Raw genomic sequence first — 20,741 nt, 5'->3', positions numbered from 1 at the left:
ATTGCATTATTGTATTTATTTCATTTTTTTTAATACACTTCATTTTTAGTACATATATTATAGTTTAGTGTAACCAAAGTAAGATATATTCTGGTATAATCCTTTCCTGCATTGCATTTTGTTTTCTCTGCCTGGTCTCTTTTTTTAATAACTCTCCCGGAACAATTATAAATTTTCTTTTCTCTTCCTTTTGGCCTTTGCCAGTAACAGCTTTTACAGAGTAATGCAGTCAGACTTGCTCTTAGCGTTGACACACACCTCAAAAGTACCAACAACACATTCTAGAAAAATACCGAGACTCAATATTCCAGTAAAAATACTGTCAACATCCTGCTTCTGACTACAAAAGGTGTAAACTTGGCAGTCACAACTAGAACTGCAGCACAAATCTCATGCTGTAGTTCATCCAGCAGTTTCTTTCTCAAGGAAAGAAACTCAATTAACTAAACATATATAATATATATATATAGTTAATTAATCATACATAATACACATGAAAGAGACAAATACTAAGATACAGACAGAAGTTACCAGATAATTATTTTTTAGTGTATAGACAATTAAAAGCAGTTCTGCCAGCTAATTACAAATGTACAGTGAAAGCCAGGGATCGGAGCAACTGATATGACTCAGCACCAGATAAGCATAAAAGTTATGCAAAGTGGAAGCTTCCAAAGGAGAGTCTTATGAGAGACTTATTCATATAAAATGCAGTGATGAGTACTAAAATCATGGCCATTAATAAAGGGCAGAGGGAATGTTAGACAAGATCCAAATGTTTACATGTGGATGCTTTTCTTTTATTTCAGTTCACACTGCTGAAATACACCAACACTGGTGTGAGGCGCATCATGGATTCATAAGTTATTTAGTTTCCATCTTCCTGGTTAAATAAAGGTTAATAAATAAATAAAATAAATTAAGATATCAGATAAATCTGTGTGATCACACTTTCTGCATTTCATCTTTTTGTGTATGACTGATAAGACAAGGTCCAAGTGTGTGTTAAGCTTCATTGTAAATGTAATCAAAATAGCTCCAAAAATAGGCTTAAAAAGTTCAATGTTACACATCTCTGACATCCGACACCACAAAATACAGTAGTAGTGCATTAGTCCTAAGTTGTAAAGTTCAAAAGCACGCCATATTTAATTGACGTCGCTTTAGACTGACAGCACTGAAGGTACCACGTGTTGCCTTGTCTCCTCTGCCCGCATGTCTATTTTTCACCTCCTCCACCACTTGCCTCTAAGGTGATGGGGTTTCACAGTAAAGAGAATGAATTCAGGAAAGGAGTCAGATATGTAAATAAAAGAAATTCACACTGATTTTGTAAACAACCAGTTGTATTTGCAAATACTTGTGTTTGTACACTGAATTTGAATTTGTTCTATTGTAGAAATTGGATATTGCATATTGTTTGTATGCTCAAAGGATGATAGAAACTAGCAAAGTATTTCTGACAGTTTTTTTTTAACATTTTAACACAAAAATATAAGTAAGATAAAAAAAAATATGTGATAAAAAAGTGTCATTGCTAAGAGAGAATACTAAAAGCATTAGTTTATTAGTTTCCCTGATCAAACTTTTGCTGAAAGTGATGGTAGGATTTGGTGATATTTTATGTTAATGATGCAGATAGACCTTTTTTCTTTTTCACAGGTTGTTTAATCGCAGTTAGTTTAAAGACAAATCAAACCCAGAGCAGTATTTGTTGCAAGTACTAATGATACAACTTAATCATTAGTCCTTGGAGCACTACTCATGAGTAGATTTTCCGACCAGGTCTGAATGTGTAAAACTCCACGAATGCTCACATTATTTACATCAAACTGACGCTAGAATCTCTCTACGTTAGTAGACTTGGCATTGCCATTGCACCTTAAGCCTTTCTACATTCTCTTTACTCAGAAAATGATGAACAAAACAAGTCCAGCTAGTTATGTCACACTTTAAAAAGCAAGAATTTCTTGCTTCACTTACAAAATACCTTTGCCAGCCACAAGTCTTCAGTTACTTATTTGGACTTCAGCTGGTAAGGAGTCTGTTGCCTTTTAAGTGTTAACCTACCATTCAGGCTGCACTAATACTGACTAACAGAATACTGCTGCACAGTCAGACTCCCAAGGGGTAAGAGAGTTTTTTTTAATTTATTTTTTTTATTTTGATACTACCACAAGTAAATATTTAATATATTAATATATTTAATTCCTCATTAATATGTAATTAATGAAGAATTAGTTTACACCATCAATGTCTAATTTCTTGTCAAGGTGTCGTCATTCTGCACTGACAGCTCTATGAAATAAATATGAGAAAATTTTTTTGTACTTTTGCGTGTGTTTAATCCTTGTTTAAAGAAATACACATTGATTTTTATTAAAGACTTAAATGATAACGATATGATGAAACCAATAATATTCAAAAAATTTAGATATTGCACTATAGTACATAATATTATTATTAATAAATCAAAATAAATCATTTTGATGTCCTAAAGTAGCAGATAGTAAGTGTCTTGATAACAAAGCACATTAGGAGAAGACTCTTATTATATATGCATTTTTATTATTCATGATGTTATTAAGACTGTGCTGAGTGTAAGAGTTGTAACATAGGTCTGAGACCAGACTTCTTACTGGTTCTAAATAAAATTTTCATATGATTGTCACTTGAATTAGACTCAGAAAGGGAAGAAAAAAATCCCTTTATTTGTCACTAACTACAAGAATGCTGCTGCACAGTCAGACAGGGTTTTTCAAAGTTTTTGTTTGCTTGTTTTTTTAAAATTCTGATACTAACACAGCTAAATATTAAAAATATCATGACTGAGGAATTAGTTTCCACCACCAAAGTCAATTTTGTATGTTCTAATTGATTTTTAAAAAATTTGAGAAGACTGTTAATAAGCTATAGATTCATATATCCTTAATTGAACTGATAGTTTCTAAATCTGGATAACTGTTTTCTGACAGTAATTTCTCACAATGTCTGTTTTTCCTGTTCACGTTCAGGTATTTTTCTCAAATTAATCAACAATGGCATTTTTGGACGCCATTTTCACAGGAGATTGTTAAATAACAAGAAAATGCCTGCCAACAATGAATTAATTCATTTTTTTTAAAGCCGGAAAAGTTGTATGCTGTAATTGATGGGTTCTTTGTATTTTCAATAATAGACTGCCCTGCATAGCTTGTCAAGGTGTGGCTGCTCTGCCCTGACAGCTGTGTACAGTGAATATGATTAAAAGTTCTTGCATGTTTGCTCTTTGGAATTTCAAAGAATTCCACGTAAAAACAACTGCTTAACTTATGAAATACATACTGATATTTATTAAATACTGAAATGGCTTCTAATAACAAATAGTGTGACAGAATAGAAAGATGGAATTATATGATAATAAATTCATGATACATACAGTTTTAATGTCAGAAAAGGAGAAATAGTAAGAATCTTGATCACAAAGCACATGAGAAGATATATTTTGTTATTATTTATTGCATTTAAGTATTCATACTGTCACACGATATGGCTGAGACCAGACTTCTTATAATTTAGTAATTTCTTAGTAATATACAAATATAAATGTTTCAGATGAAAATAAAATGTGTTTTTCCAGCATGTCATCTGGAATTTTAGTTTATTCAAATTGTGGCAGAGTGTCAGTATTGTAACTCTTTTCTTCACCTGATATAATGGAATGAAAACTACTCTAAAAACTGAGACACAGAATAGAAAATTGAACCAGAGTCAATAAGTAAAAAGTACTTTTGTTCACACATTTTGTGCACGTTTTATTTGTTTGAGAAAATTTAAAAAATAACAAACAAAAAACATTGCAAATATATTTATGGAGAGTTGTATTCACAGGAACCAGGCACAGGGAAGATGGAACCTCTCACATTCCTTCTTCTATTAGCAGGTATTTGTTGGATTGTATGTTTCTCTCCATTTTAGTCTCTTGGTATTTGTGGTTTCATGCGTGTGCAAGTGTGTGTGTGTGTGTGTGTGTGTGTGTGTGTGTGTGTGTGTGAGAGAGAGAGAGAGAGAGCGAACAGAGTTATGAGGGCCCTTTTTATACCAATTTATATTTAAAATGTGTAAATGTGTAGACTGAATTTGCATAATTTAGCTTTTTGCCTAAATTCAGATGAGAATAATAATCCAATTAATATTCTACAGGACTAGTGGGAGCAGCATCTAATGACAATTCAACAACAGGTAACAAAAACAGAAGCTGAAGGAGCTTAGAGCTGAAAGGGCTAAAAGATTTCCCCACCCCCCACCCACTCCCATTCCTCTGTTCCCCATCCTTCCACCCCTTACCACAAGTTGACGTAACTAAAGAAACTCTAGTGTAATGAAATGAATGTACATGCTTTTAAGACAGTGTTCTTTTTAATGCACAACTGTGTCAGTAGTTTACTGCATTCAATGAGAAAATACTGAACAGTTCAGGTGGAAGAACATGTGGGCATGGGGGACTCCCATTCTGTTAACCCAAACCCACTAACACTTCTATTTTCAGTTACCACAACCTCATCACAAGTCAACATAACTTCAGTAGCAAGCAATGCAACCTCACTACCAGAAGGTACAACTTCACTAACAGTTGTTGGAACCTCAGCACCAATAAACTCAACCATAAACTCATCACAACCCACCACAACATCATCTTCAGGTAATCTAATATAAATTTGGTACTTTTATATGAATGGCAGTTAATTTATTAACATATTTTATGTTTTATGTTTTTTGTTTTGGAACAAAATCAAAGTGAAAATGAACTGCAGTTTATCCTCGTTATGCTTTTACACATGTAGAAATTATAAACATGTGTAAAGACAACAGGTGCCTCTGTGTTCAGTGTCATTATTTTTTTTTTAAACAATGATGGCGATGAGCACATCATATGAACATAGGATGTAATAAATGTTGAAAATATGAGAAAATACTTGTTTTACATAGGAATTGGCAGACCTGTGGAAATAAGAAAAGATCAGATGGCTATGTTGGTAGATAATTAGTCCAATTAAGGAGAAGTCCAGTATAATACATTACTATGTTTTGTTTACACAAGTCAGATCAAGTGTCTTTACACAAAATATGAATGCTAACTGGAAAGATCAGTGACATGAACCTACTACCACAATTAATTTGATCACAGCACCACCCTTATCAACAGAACCAATCGACATGACCTCCCTGCCACTCAACGCAACTTCATCAGAAAACATGACCTCAGTACCTTTCTCACCAACAGCAACAGTGAGCATGACCTCGTCATCTCTCAATGTAACGTCACCACAAGTCAACATGACCTCAATACCACTGAACCAAACATCAACAATTAATATGACCACAGCAACACCCTCACCAATAGAAACAGTGAACATGACCTCGTCATCTCTCAATGCAACGTCACCACAAGTCGCCATGACCTCAATACCACTGGACCAAACATCAGCAATTAATATGACCACAGCAACACCCTCACCAATAGAAACAGTGAACATGACCTCGTCATCTCTCAATGCAACGTCACCGCAAGTCGCCATGACCTCAATACCACTGGACCAAACATCAACAATTAATATGACCACAGCAACACCCTCACCAATAGAAACAGTGAACATGACCTCGTCATCTCTCAATGCAACGTCACCGCAGGTCGCCATGACCTCAATACCACTGAACCAAACATCAACAATTAATATGACCTCAGTACCACCCTCACCAACAGAAACAGTGAACATGACCTCGTCATCTCTCAATGTAACGTCACCACAAGTCAATATGACCTCAATACCACTGGACCAAACATCAACAATTAATATGACCACAGCAACACCCTCACCAATAGAAACAGTGAACATGACCTCGTCATCTCTAAATGCAACGTCACCGCAAGTCGCCATGACCTCAATACCACTGGACCAAACATCAACAATTAATATGACCACAGCAACACCCTCACCAATAGAAACAGTGAACATGACCTCGTCATCTCTCAATGCAACGTCACCACAAGTCGCCATGACCTCAATACCACTGGACCAAACATCAGCAATTAATATGACCACAGCAACACCCTCACCAGTATCACCATTCATCATCACCTCCTCACCAATCAATGCAACTTCACCACAAGTTGACATGACCACAGTACCACTTAACATGACCTCACCTGGAAATATGACCTCAGCACCACCCTCACCAACAACACCCGCCAGCATGACCTCCTCACCTCATAATGTAACCTCATCAGGAAATATGACCTCACCAACATCCTCACCAATATCACCAGGCAGCATCACCTCCTCACCAATCAATGCAACCTCACCACAAGTTGACATGACCACAGTACCACTTAACCTGACCTCTTCAGGTAATATGACCTCAGCACCACCCCCACCATCAACACCCGCCAGTATGACCTCATCTTTCAACGAAACCTCATCAGGAAATATGACCTCAGCACCACCATCACCAATATCACCAGGCAGCATCACCTCCTCACCACTCAATGCAACCTCACCAGAAGTCGACATGACCACAGTACCACTTAAGCTAACTTCTCCAGGTAATATGACCTCAGCACCACCCTCACCAGCAGCACCAGTTAGCATGACCTCACCACTCAATGAACTAAACACAACTGCACTACAAAACATGACCTCAGAAACACCTGCATCAACAGTATCAATCAGTATGACCTCCCTGCCACACACAACCTTACCACAAGTGGACTTAACTACTGTGCAACTCAGCACAAACTTGCAGCCATTTAACACAACACCAATTAACCCAACCTCACCTGTTAATATGACTTCAGCACTATCCACATCAACAGCACCACTTGGCATAACCTCAGCACCACTCAATACAACCTCACTACAAGTCAACATGACTTCAGAAACAAATAATCCAGCAACACAAGGTAACGTGACCTCACCGCCACCGTCACCGATAGCACCAGTGGGCATGACATCACCATCAGTCAATGCCACCTCACCACAAGTGAACATGACCTCAACACCACTTAACCTGACCTCACCGATTAACATGACCACAGTACCCGCTCCATCAACAACACTAGTCAGCATGACCTCAATGCAACTTAATGTAACCTCACCACAAGTCAACATGACTTCAACAACGAAAAACACAGCCACACCAGGTAACATGACCTCACCATCACCCTCCCCAACAGCACCAGTCAGCATGACCTCACTACCAGTCAATGCCACCTCACCACAAGTTAACATGACTTCAACACCACTTAACCCGACCTCAACAATTAACATGACCACAGTATCTGCTCCATCAACAATTCTCGTCAGCACGACCTCAGCGCAACTTAATGCAACCTTACCAGGTAACATGACGTCAGCAACACTCTCACCAACAACACCAGTCAGCATTACTACATCGCCACTTAACACAACCTGACAACAAATCAGCTGTTGTCAATACCACTTTAGCCAACCTCATTAATTAATGTGACTAAAGCACCATCCTCACCAATAGCACCAGTCAGCATAATCTCAAATCCAATCAATACAACCTCAAAACAGGTCAAGACGACCTCTATGCTACTTGCACAACTCACCACCACTAAACACAACCTTGCCAGTTAACATAGTCTCAACAACATTAAACCATGGCAAAAGTTGATATGACCTTAACACCACTTTATCCATCCACAGTATCCCCCAGCATGACCTCACCAACAGTCAAGACATCATCTCCAGACCTAACTTCACCAGGAACATCCATACCATCAAATGTCACCTCTTTTAGCACTACAACTACAGCTGCAACTACGACTACAACTACAACAGCTGCACCAGTACCAGAACCTAAAATCAATTTGGGATTTAAGCTGCAGCAAACTTTTTCAACAGAACTTGAAAACAAAAGCTCACCAGCCTATATACAGTTGGAATCAAATGTGACCCAACAGGTGAGTTCTTGGATTTTGTTTAACCCTCCCAAAAAGTCCACAACTCCAAACCTTTTTCTTTTTATCTAAATGTACTCAGTCAATATATTTTAGAAATATGAATAAACAGAATTAAAGTTGGTGACACCAAATAATGCAGGATTTTATGATTTTCAAGGGGAAGTATACATGTAACATACAAAGTATGAAACCTTTGTGGCATGATATGAACTTGATTTAAAATATTTTCCAATTTCATTTATATATAATATGTATTTATATATTTTTCAACACAATTTATTCCTAGCTCAACAAAGTCTATACAGAAAAATATGGATCTAGCTTCAATCGAACAGTCATCAATAGTTTCAGGTATGAAACACTGCTTACATTCTAAAATGAACTATTTACTTTTTTGCAAATGTAAATAAGTTTCTATGATAAAAATATGTTCAGAATTTTAACAATAGATTTTACCAGTTCATTCTTGCCTACTTGTTATAGGGCTAATCAATGATAAAAATTGACAAATGAAATGAAGGCATAGAAAATCAATACATTTTTTCTTTACAGACAAGGATCCATTGTGGTTGATGCTCAGCTGATATTCAATAATGTTAGCTCATTACCAAATACCAGCTCTGCAATTGCAACTTTGACAGAAGCTGCTGCAAGCTCAAAAATTTCCCTCTCAGTTAACACATCATCTATTACAGCAACAGGTCAGTCTTCAGATAATTTATCTTTTTATCCTTTCTTATCATTTATTGTCATAAATTGGATGTGGATATCAAATATATGATAACAAGGAAATAGTCAGAAGACTGTCCAATAACTTATTTAATATTGTGATTTCCAGTTGTGCAAACAGCACCAACAGAACAAGTCACAACAGCATCTTCAACGATGATTCCAAGCATGACCTCACTGTCATTGAATACAACATCACAACAAGTCAATATGACTTCAGTAACAAACAACCCACCCACATCAGGTAATGTAACCTCACCACCACCCTCACCGATGGCACCAACGGGCATGACCTCACCACCAGTCAATACAACCTCACTGCAAGTCAACATGACTTCAACACTACTTAACCTCACCTCACCTGTTAACATCACCTCAGCATCATCCACATCAACGGCACCACTCAGCATGACCTCACCGTCATTGAATACAACCTCACCACAAGTCAACATGACTTCAGGACCATTTAACCAAACCTCTCCAGTTAACATGACCTCAGCACCATCCACACCAACACCACCAGTCGACATGACCTCACCACCAGTCAATGCAACCTCACAACAAGTCAACATGACTTTAACACCATTCAACCAAACCTTACCAGTTAACATGACCTCGCCACCACCCACATCAACAGCACCAGTCAGCGTGACCTCACTGCCAGTCAATGCAACCTCACCACAAATCAATATGAGTTCTACACCAATTAACCCAACCTCACCTGTTAATATGACTTCAGCACTATCCACATCAACAGCACCACTTGGCATAACCTCAGCACCACTCAATACAACCTCACTACAAGTCAACATGACTTCAGAAACAAATAATCCAGCAACACAAGGTAACGTGACCTCACCGCCACCGTCACCGATAGCACCAGTGGGCATGACATCACCATCAGTCAATGCCACCTCACCACAAGTGAACATGACCTCAACACCACTTAACCTGACCTCACCGATTAACATGACCACAGTACCCGCTCCATCAACAACACTAGTCAGCATGACCTCAATGCAACTTAATGTAACCTCACCACAAGTCAACATGACTTCAACAACGAAAAACACAGCCACACCAGGTAACATGACCTCACCATCACCCTCCCCAACAGCACCAGTCAGCATGACCTCACTACCAGTCAATGCCACCTCACCACAAGTTAACACGACTTCAACACCACTTAACCCGACCTCAACAATTAACATGACCACAGTATCTGCTCCATCAACAATGCTCGTCAGCACGACCTCAGCGCAACTTAATGCAACCTTACCAGGTAACATGACGTCAGCAACACTCTCACCAACAACACCAGTCAGCATTACTACATCGCCACTTAACACAACCTGACAACAAATCAGCTGTTGTCAATACCACTTTAGCCAACCTCATTAATTAATGTGACTAAAGCACCATCCTCACCAATAGCACCAGTCAGCATAATCTCAAATCCAATCAATACAACCTCAAAACAGGTCAAGACGACCTCTATGCTACTTGCACAACTCACCACCACTAAACACAACCTTGCCAGTTAACATAGTCTCAACAACATTAAACCATGGCAAAAGTTGATATGACTTTAACACCACTTTATCCATCCACAGTATCCCCCAGCATGACCTCACCAACAGTCAAGACATCATCTCCAGACCTAACTTCACCAGGAACATCCATACCATCAAATGTCACCTCTTTTAGCACTACAACTACAGCTGCAACTACGACTACAACTACAACAGCTGCACCAGTACCAGAACCTAAAATCAATTTGGGATTTAAGCTGCAGCAAACTTTTTCAACAGAACTTGAAAACAAAAGCTCACCAGCCTATATACAGTTGGAATCAAATGTGACCCAACAGGTGAGTTCTTGGATTTTGTTTAACCCTCCCAAAAAGTCCACAACTCCAAACCTTTTTCTTTTTATCTAAATGTACTCAGTCAATATATTTTAGAAATATGAATAAACAGAATTAAAGTTGGTGACACCAAATAATGCAGGATTTTATGATTTTCAAGGGGAAGTATACATGTAACATACAATGTATGAAACCTTTGTGGCATGATATGAACTTGATTTAAAATATTTTCCAATTTCATTTATATATAATATGTATTTATATATTTTTCAACACAATTTATTCCTAGCTCAACAAAGTCTATACAGAAAAATATGGATCTAGCTTCAATCGAACAGTCATCAATAGTTTCAGGTATGAAACACTGCTTACATTCTAAAATGAACTATTTACTTTTTTGCAAATGTAAATAAGTTTCTATGATAAAAATATGTTCAGAATTTTAACAATAGATTTTACCAGTTCATTCTTGCCTACTTGTTATAGGGCTAATCAATGATAAAAATTGACAAATGAAATGAAGGCATAGAAAATCAATACATTTTTTCTTTACAGACAAGGATCCATTGTGGTTGATGCTCAGCTGATATTCAATAATGTTAGCTCATTACCAAATACCAGCTCTGCAATTGCAACTTTGACAGAAGCTGCTGCAAGCTCAAAAATTTCCCTCTCAGTTAACACATCATCTATTACAGCAACAGGTCAGTCTTCAGATAATTTATCTTTTAATCCTTTCTTATCATTTATTGTCATAAATTGGATGTGGATATCAAATATATGATAACAAGGAAATAGTCAGAAGACTGTCCAATAACTTATTTAATATTGTGATTTCCAGTTGTGCAAACAGCACCAACAGAACAAGTCACAACAGCATCTTCAACGATGATTCCAAGCATGACCTCACTGTCATTGAATACAACGTCACAACAAGTCAACATAACTTCAGTAACAAACAACCCACCCACATCAGGTAATGTAACCTCACCACCACCCTCACCGATGGCACCAACGGGCATGACCTCACCACCAGTCAATACAACCTCACTGCAAGTCAACATGACTTCAACACTACTTAACCTCACCTCACCTGTTAACATCACCTCACCATCATCCACATCAACGGCACCACTCAGCATGACCTCACCGTCATTGAATACAACCTCACCACAAGTCAACATGACTTCAGCACCATTTAACCAAACCTCTCCAGTTAACATGACCTCAGCACCATCCACACCGACACCACCAGTCGGCATGACCTCACCACCAGTCAATGCAACCTCACAACAAGTCAACATGACTTTAACACCATTCAACCAAACCTTACCAGTTAACATGACCTCGCCACCACCCACATCAACAGCACCAGTCAGTGTGACCTCACTGCCAGTCAATGCAACCTCACCACAAATCAGTATGAGTTCTACACCACTTAACCTCACCTCACCAATTAACGCGACTTCAGTACCAGCTACATCAACGGCACCAGTTGGCATGACCTCACCATCATTGAATACAACCTCACCACAAGTCAACATGAGTTCTACACCACTTAACCCAACCTCACCAATTAACGCGACTTCAGTACCAGCTACATCAACGGCACCAGTTGGCATGACCTCACCATCATTGAATACAACCTCACCACAAGTCAACACAACTTCTTCACCACCTATCACATCCTCACTATTAGGCAACATGACCTCAACACTGATTGTAACTTCATCTCTCACAAAGTCATCCACAGGTAATTAGACTAAAAATCACTACATAGCAACCATGAAATCAATACATGTATGTTTTATAGATACTATAACATGAGCATCTTGCTTAATTACTGTTAATTTTACTTTCACACTTGTCAAAGTTGGCACCAGCTGATATTTACTCTATTTCTAGTTGGAGTAACCTTGCTACCAACAACAGGAACATCAACCGGGCCTGTTGTTACAGCTAGTGTTCCAACTACAACAGCAACTGCATCACGAGACTCCACGGTCCAGCTAGATTTTAAGTTGTTAGAGACATTTAACCCACAACTTAAAAACAAAAGCTCTCCTGAGTTCATAGATTTAAGAAATCGAGTAACAAGTGCAGTAAGTATATGTACATTTCTTTACAACCCTGACCACAATATAAATAAAATAAAGATTTAAAATTCCTAGACAAGACATATTAGGATGTTGATATGTGAATGTACAGGAAGAAAATAATTGTTATACTATTTTCAAGTATTTACAAATTTGCGGCATTAGATAAGAGTGATAAATTTAAAAAAGAGGATAAATGGACATATTTGAGAATACTCCATGAACTGTTACAGGTTTCCAAACTATTCAGCATATTAATTGAATGTGGAGGCATGGATTAATTAAGTTAGAAAAAATGTATGACATTAAAGAAACAAAATAACATTTTGTGATGCAAGTTCTAGAACTGCTTATTCTAATTTTTATGTTTTGCTTGAACTAATTTCCTTTTTTTTTTATTACTCTAGCTTGATTCTCTGTATAGCAAGAAATTTGGAAGTCGTTTCCTGAGATCGGAGATCATAGCTTTCAGGTACATAATATCATGATAAAGAATTTTGAAAATCTTTATGCATGGCACTGTGGGTAAATCAGATTCAGGAATATTTTAGAACCACTATCAAAACATTTGGAAGCAAAAAGCATACAATGAGTCATTTCCTTTTTTATATTATTATCATTACAACAATGTGCACATTATTCATATGCCAAAAATTACAAACAATAATTATGTTACAAACAATTTTTCTTACAGTCAGGGTTCAGTTGTTGTTGATTCAGAACTGATATTCAATAATGCCACCTCGGTGCCAGAAACTAGTGAGGTGGAAAATACTCTGGTAAAAGCGGCCAACACTTCCAACTTTAATCTCACTGTGGATGCTGCAAGTATTAATGTAACAAGTAAGAGTACATTTTCATATGTTACGTTTTCAATGATGTAATGATGTATGTAATTCTTGATCTATTCCAAAGCTAAAAAAATAAAACTAATTTGAAAATCTAATTTTTGTTTTTATAGGAGTTATCACAACAACAGCTGCGGCTACAACAGGTATTAGCATTACATCATCTTGAAATTTTAACTCTATTGAATTGAATCAGTCAGGGTCACAGCTGGATAATATTGCCTTAAACTGTACAATTTGAAATGTCCTGTCTTAATTTCTGGCTATAAACATGACTCTTTATTTATTTAGTTTTTAATTTAACTTGATCTAATTATTTTCACCAGTAGTTAACCCAACCTCAACAACACTCAACATGACCTCAACATCACTTATCCTGACCACACCAGTTAATATGACCACAGCACCACCCACCCAAACAACAGCACCAGTCAGCATGACATCACCACCAGTCAATGCAACCTCACCACAAGTCAACATTACGTCAACGACAAATAACCCAACCTCATCAATTAACATCACCTCAGCACCATCCACATCAACAGCACCAGTCAGCATGACCTCACCATCACTCAATACAACCTCACCACAAGTCAACATGACTTCACCGCTTAACCCGACCTCGTCAGCAGTCAACATAACCTCAACACCATTCAGTCCAACCACACAACTAAACATGACCTCTCAACCATCCACATCAACAGCACCAGTTAATCCAACCTCACCACAAGTCAATATGACATCACCAACATCCAGTCCAACCACACAACTAAACATCACCTCACCATTAACCACCATCATATCATCACCAGGTAAATCAGTGTCTGCAATGACTGCATGACTACCAGGAATTTTTTTTTCTATAATAAAATACAATATGTAGCATTTTATAATAAAAGTAAATGTAATATCTGCGACATGATCTCGAAATAATATAATTTAACTTTGATTTGTTCCAACTATATCTATTGCTTCAGCTACTACCAATGCCACAACTGCTGCCTCAACTGGAGCTACAACTGTGGGCTCTAATACAACTGCAGCTACAGCTGTGTCTGCAAGTACAAGCACTTCTCCCACCACGGTGGCAACTACTACACCCACAACAACCACCACCACTGCATCAACAAATCCTCCTACTGCAAATGAAGGAAGCCTTGACCTTCAGTTCAGTCTCAACCAAACTTTTATGTCAGACCTCACAAACCAAAATTCAACAGCTTTTCAGACTTTAGCTCAAACAGTGATCAGAGAGGTAAGACATCAACACTATGTGCTGACAACATTCTGTTGGCCTACATAAAATTCATTGAAGGTTAAAATGCTGAAATGCCTCTTTCCCTCATCTTCTTTTATTTTAACATTTGTTTATTGATATTAAGTTTGGTTATTAAATCTTTTAGGTCCTATTTATTTTTGTAAATCCAAATCTTCTGTGCAAGATTATATTCATAAAAGCCTCAAATTTATACAGACAAGGGCATGTGCATCTGCTGTAAAAGTATAAAACTAAATGCTATCTTTTAGGTAAACATTGCATGCAGACGTGTCTATGGATCATTGTTCCTTCGTTCCATTGTTAATCGATTCCGGTAAGGCCAAAATTTGATAATGAATTTTTCCAGATATTTACTAGTCCCTTCTTGTCATAAAAGTATTTCTTTCTGTCTTTACCCCTATAGGTCAGGATCAGTGGTCACCGATATGACTCTTGTATTCCAAGACAAAGCCTCAGTTCCTACAGCAAGCAATGCAACTCAAGAACTCAGCACAAACATTAACTCTTCCCTGAACATTATATCAGGCAGTCTTAATGCAAGTAAGTATTTAACCAAACTTATTTAATTCTTTATCTAAAATAAATAAATAATTCTTTATTGATAAACCACTGGTACAGTAACAGTTTGCACTTCCATTGCTTCCACAGCTGTGCCCAATGTTACAGCAACCCCAACCCCAGCTTCTAACAATACTACAGCTGCAACAACTGCAGCTACAACCGTGGTTTCTAACACAACTGCAGCTACAACCATGGTTTCTAACACAACTGCAGCTACAACTGTGGTTTCTAACACAACTGCAGCTACAACCGTGGTTTCTAACACAACTGCAGCTACAACCGTGGTTTCTAACACAACTGCAGCTACAACTGTGGTTTCTAACACAACTGCAGCTACAACTGTGGTTTCTAACACAACTGCAGCTACAACCGTGGTTTCTAACACAACTGCAGCTACAACTGTGGTTTCTAACACAACTGCAGCTACAACCGTGGTTTCTAACACAACTGCAGCTACAACCGTGGTTTCTAACACAACTGCAGCTACAACTGTGTCTCCAAGTACAGTGACAACATTACCCACAACAACCACCACCACTGCATCAACAGATCCTCCTGCTGCAAATGAAGGAAGCCTTGGTCTGCAATTCAGTCTGAACCGAGTTTTTACAGCAGACCTCTCAGTCTCAAGCTCATCAGCTTTTCAGGATTTAGCTCAAACAGTGATCAAAGAGGTAAGACACCAACACTATGTGCCAGGGCTGGACTGGGACAAAAAAATCGGCCAGGGCATTTTGCCTACAGACCGGGCCACCAGGTATTACAGGAAAAGCCATAAAGCCTCTGAATGAAAACAAACGCAGTTGTTACAGTGATGTACCGTGTCTTGTTGGTATATATGTATGATTTCTATACATTTCACATCAAATGACCACTTTGGTTGTAAGAATCAGATAATTATTTATTAAAAGCTAGACATTTTAAATGAGAATAAGAAAGAAAAGTATTTCTTTGTGCCCCCCTTTCCCTGTCAATGCCCTAGCAAAGTTTGGCCCTGGCCAAACTTTGCTAGATCCGCCCCTGCACAGTTGCAAGCTGACAGCTGCGTAGAAAAGGATCCTGGTATTATTTGTCTCTCAGAAAAAGTGTCACCTAAAAGGTAAACCTGTTTCTCCGTCACCTGTTCAGCTCTGATGATTCAGTAAGGACATCTCCTAGTTTCATCTTCATGTTTCCCTCCAAACAGATATCCAAACTGATATCATGACCAGCAGCTTGTACGGCTGTGGCTCCAACAAACATCAGCTGATACTAGAAAGTAATATTAAATAAATTCTAACAACAGCTTATCAAGCTGCTGTTGTTTAGCGTGACATCCACTGGTTTTGTCTTTCTGGCACAAAGTGAGCAATAAACAAACAAGAGGGATGGGACTTGCGACAGAAAAGCCGTTCAGCTGATCATTGATCAGTTTCATGATTGAAGTAGCAACAGGAGAGGGAGGGGAGTGAATGAGAGAAGAAGAGGCAGCTGCGCAGCTTAAAGAGACAGAATAACTCCAGCTTTGTGTCTTTTTTTCATTCTAGCTGAAGTACAGAACAAATCGCATTCTTTTTAGCCTCAATATGTATACTGCAAAAATATTTTCTTCTGCTTGTCTGTGATAAGATTGGTTTTAGAGCCATTGCCCAAGCAAGGAGGAGGGTGCATCCGACCTCCTTGGCTGTAATTGGTCCAGCCCAGAGTCAATCATGACACATTGGCCAATCCACCACCTTTCATTGTTTATACCGTTACAAAACAAAACAAAACAAAAAAACCCGCAAAACATCGGCCCATGAAAAAGAAAAATCACCATCGGCCCAGTATGCCTGTAGGCCAGTCCAGCTGTGCTATGTGCTAAAAACAAACCTAAATGGCGGCTAGTATAATAATGTAAAATGTATAGAAATGTATATTCTTGGAAATTTAAGATGCAAGAGATTTTAATTTCTTTTTTAACCTTTATTAAGCACTTGTAAACATTTCACAATAATGTTCTCTTTCAGATAAACAGAGTGGTTAAAAATATCTTTGCATCATTCCTACGCTCCAGGGTTAACAGCTTTAGGTAAGGATAAATTTCAGTCCATAACTTATGTTTTTCTTAGATATCTGTCCTTCAACTGGCTTTAAGAAGTATTGCTTTCTGTCTTTGTCATTCTAGGAATGGATCAGTAGTTGTCAACATGACTCTTGTGTTCCAAAGTCGAAACTCGGTTCCATCACTAACCAATGCAACTGCCGAGTTGACAAAAGCACTCGGAAATACCGGACTAAATATCGTACCAGGCAGTATAAGTAAGTTTCTGGCCAAAAACGCTGTAGTTTGCATTTATTAATGTAAACTGTCTTATATAATCTTGTATTATAATTGTGCTGTTAGAGTTATGCATAAAAAGCAAGATGAGAAATCAAGTTTATAAGTATAAGAGAATGTCATGAATTTCAAATTCAAAGAATTCAAAGAATTTCTCTGTTTTTTCAATGCTCCAGGTGTGTCATCATCAACCAGTCTTCAGTCTACAATGGGCATATGGGCGCTAACACTGTTAACTGTGGCAAAAATCATGATCAACATGTAGGCAGCACCCAAGTTCACTGCAGTACTTCACCAACAGTTTTTACTGTGCTATAAAACCGGGTGTGCCAACCAAAAGAAAAAAAAAATGATATAAGAAGTCAGCATTATGAAATTTACCAAGATGAAGTAATATGGTAAAAAGATGTGTGCTATGTTTAAAAGATTAATATATATATTGTAGTATTTTTCAGACACAAATTTATGGTACAAAATATCTGATACGTTCTGGTAATGTATTGGCAGTTACCTCTAAGCAACACATTTGTTTGTTAAGGCACTTATTTTCATTGTTATTGTGGCATTTTAAAAAAACTATTAAAAAAATATACATATATTTATTTACAATGTACACTGTAAAATTATGCAAGATGCAATTTAATATGCAAACATATTAGTGTTAAATGGTGAAAAGGAAGATGTGTGTAGTTAATGATGTGAGTTGAACTGAAATGATCTTGATGCTGGAGAAAAGTGATTCATCTGTCAAATCCTCCAGTATCAGGTGAATAGTTTGGAAGGTGGATTTTAAATGAGCATCAGCAAACTGGTCTAGCTAAATATTTCCATGCTACTGTCTTAATAAAAAAATAAGATATTTTTCTTGTTTTTATTGATTAATTAATTGATTCATTAAAAGATTCTTCTAAATATCTGTTCTTCCTGTATGCCTCTCAAATGAAATTAATAAAAATCTTTCATTATTCAACTAAGCATTAGAATTTAATACTTAATATACTTTGGGTCATTTTTAAATGCCATCTCGTTTTCTCTGTTTTTTCAGTTTTTTTTTAAATTTTAATATCAGAAGATGGATGAACTACTACAAATAATTATTATTAGTGGTTTGGTGAATGTGATTTGTAGGTATGTGATGAACCTGTGATGAACAAGGTTTATGACAATTACCAGATGAGTGTACTACAAAGTGGTATGGAGTGGGTTATGGCGCTATTTCGAGATTAAAGTCAGAATGAGATTATCCCTAGCAACTACCAGAATCCAGGAAAAAAACACAGGAGCTACCAAGAAACACGCACGAGTGTGTTTTCCTTGCAATCCAGTATATGTTAGATGATTTATAATGCAAACAGGCAGAGTAACACAGGCTTTGATGTAAATAGCAGACAACAGTAACCACTCACACAATTTTAATTCTCCGTGTGTGACACCTGCAGCTCAACCTGTCTGGATTTACCTGCTCCCACTGTACTGTAATGCAGCATTTATTTTATTATTCAAAATGTCCAAATGAATTCAATAATTGTAAATGGGCACATTCTTGTGGAAGTGTAACTCTCGGACTCTGCTTGTGTTTAGGATGCAGACTTCATGTTGATTACACCAATGGTCACTCATTAGCTGTGACCACGATTTGCAAAGCAAACTTGAACTCTTATAGGTCTGATGGTGAGAGAGGTAGCAGTATATGAAAACATGTAAAACCTCTGGTTGTGTACCAAATTTTTTTCATTTACAAGTCACACTGCACACGAAGCTCCACAACTTACATTATTAAATGTTCTGGAAAATGGGTCATATCCAACTCACCAGTATGCAACGATAGACTCTTGTTGCTAAATTTCTACAATCACTAACCAACAGTAACTAGCAGGGCAAACATTAAATGTAGCTAAAAAGATGTTGTAAAAAAACTGAAATTTTATGACTATCTTATCCTGAGCATTTCCTTTATGTCATATAAAAAATACTGGTGGCATCCAGTGCTATCCCTCAGCCTACTAGTAGATGCACCTATGGTTAGGAATGGGAATTGATAAGACTTTAGCAATTCTGATTCCATTATCGATATCACTTAGTGGTTCTCATTTGGTTCTCATTGTTCTCATTTGAGAGTCACCACCATCGCTAAGCAGCTTATTAAATACATTACATTTGTGCAAATTAATTGCATGCTGTGTGGTGAAATGTTCGTGTATGTTTGAGGTTTTTCCGCTCTTTGCTGTGATCAGTGTTACTTAAAAACCAAAAAATAAAAAAAATTCTTATAAATGTTACACAAAATACTTTTCGTGATGCAGTTATTCATTGTACTACTTGTTAGCCCTGAGTTCCCTAAGGCTCTAGATGTTGTAGGGCTGTCTTGGTTGTCACACCTCTACAATGTTGCGTGGAGATCAGGGACAGTACCCCTGGATTGGGAGACCGAGGTGGTGGTTCCCATCTTTAAGAAAGGGGACCAGAGGGTGTGTTCCAACTATAGGGGAATCACATTCCTCAGCCTCCCTGGGAAGGTCTATGCCAGGCTGCTGGAAAGGAGAGTCAGTCTGTTAGTTGAACCTCAGATACAGGAGGAACAATGCGGTTTTCGTCCTGGTCATGGAACACTAGATCAGCTCTTCATCCTCTCAAGGATACTTGAGGGTGCATGGGAGTTTGCCCAACCAGTCTGCGGACTTGGAGAAGGCATTTGACCGTGTCTCTCGGGGTGTCCTGTGGTGGGTGCTCCAGGAGTATGGGGTGTCTGACCCATTGCTACGGGCCATTCGATCCTTATACAACCGTTGCAAGAGCTTGGTCCGCATAGCCGGCAATAAGTCGGACTCATTCCTGGTGGGTGATGGGCTCCACCAGGGCTGCCCTTTGTCACCGATTCTGTTCATAGTTTTTATGGACAGAATTTCTAGGCGTAGCGAAGTGGTGGAGGCTTTCACTTGGGTGGTCTCAGAATCTCATCTCTGCTTTTTGCGGATGATGTGGTTCTGTGGGTTTCCTCAGGTGATGGCCTCCAGCTCTCTTTAGAAAGGTTCACAGCCGAGTGTGAACCGGTGGGAATGAGAATCAGCACCTCCAAATCTGAGGCCATGGTCCTCA

At 38.0% G+C, this 20,741-nt stretch overlaps 1 protein-coding gene across 12 annotated transcripts; it reads left to right on the top strand.

The window, feature by feature from the left end:
* The first annotated feature begins 2,000 nt into the window (after nucleotides 1-2,000).
* LOC102081708 (uncharacterized threonine-rich GPI-anchored glycoprotein PJ4664.02-like) lies at nucleotides 2,001-18,506 on the top strand. 12 transcript variants are annotated; one of them, XM_019359922.2, is made up of 26 exons: nucleotides 2,003-2,130; nucleotides 3,871-3,922; nucleotides 4,183-4,221; nucleotides 4,529-4,681; nucleotides 5,168-6,583; nucleotides 7,710-7,966; nucleotides 8,253-8,317; nucleotides 8,519-8,667; nucleotides 8,805-9,977; nucleotides 10,309-10,565; nucleotides 10,852-10,916; nucleotides 11,118-11,266; nucleotides 11,404-12,315; nucleotides 12,468-12,664; nucleotides 13,066-13,130; nucleotides 13,353-13,501; nucleotides 13,620-13,652; nucleotides 13,833-14,318; nucleotides 14,484-14,525; nucleotides 14,556-14,761; nucleotides 15,034-15,098; nucleotides 15,189-15,325; nucleotides 15,434-16,020; nucleotides 17,335-17,396; nucleotides 17,493-17,626; nucleotides 17,822-18,506. In XM_019359922.2, exons 2-26 carry the CDS (start codon nucleotides 3,889-3,891, stop codon nucleotides 17,908-17,910), a joined length of 6,921 nt encoding a protein of 2,306 aa, XP_019215467.1. In that variant the 5' UTR covers nucleotides 2,003-2,130; nucleotides 3,871-3,888; the 3' UTR covers nucleotides 17,911-18,506. The 12 variants fall into 12 exon arrangements, with proteins under 12 accessions (XP_019215475.1, XP_019215471.1, XP_019215474.1 ...); XM_019359925.2 differs by having other exon boundaries at nucleotides 14,484-14,761; nucleotides 15,434-15,489; nucleotides 15,790-16,020; XM_019359924.2 differs by having other exon boundaries at nucleotides 14,484-14,761; nucleotides 15,434-15,536; nucleotides 15,837-16,020.
* Nucleotides 18,507-20,741: the final 2,235 nt, after the last annotated feature.

This window comes from Oreochromis niloticus, linkage group LG6 (assembly GCF_001858045.2).
Source record: "Oreochromis niloticus isolate F11D_XX linkage group LG6, O_niloticus_UMD_NMBU, whole genome shotgun sequence".
Taxonomy (NCBI): domain Eukaryota; kingdom Metazoa; phylum Chordata; class Actinopteri; order Cichliformes; family Cichlidae; genus Oreochromis; species Oreochromis niloticus.
This window is presented reverse-complemented; position numbering and strand designations above follow the sequence as displayed.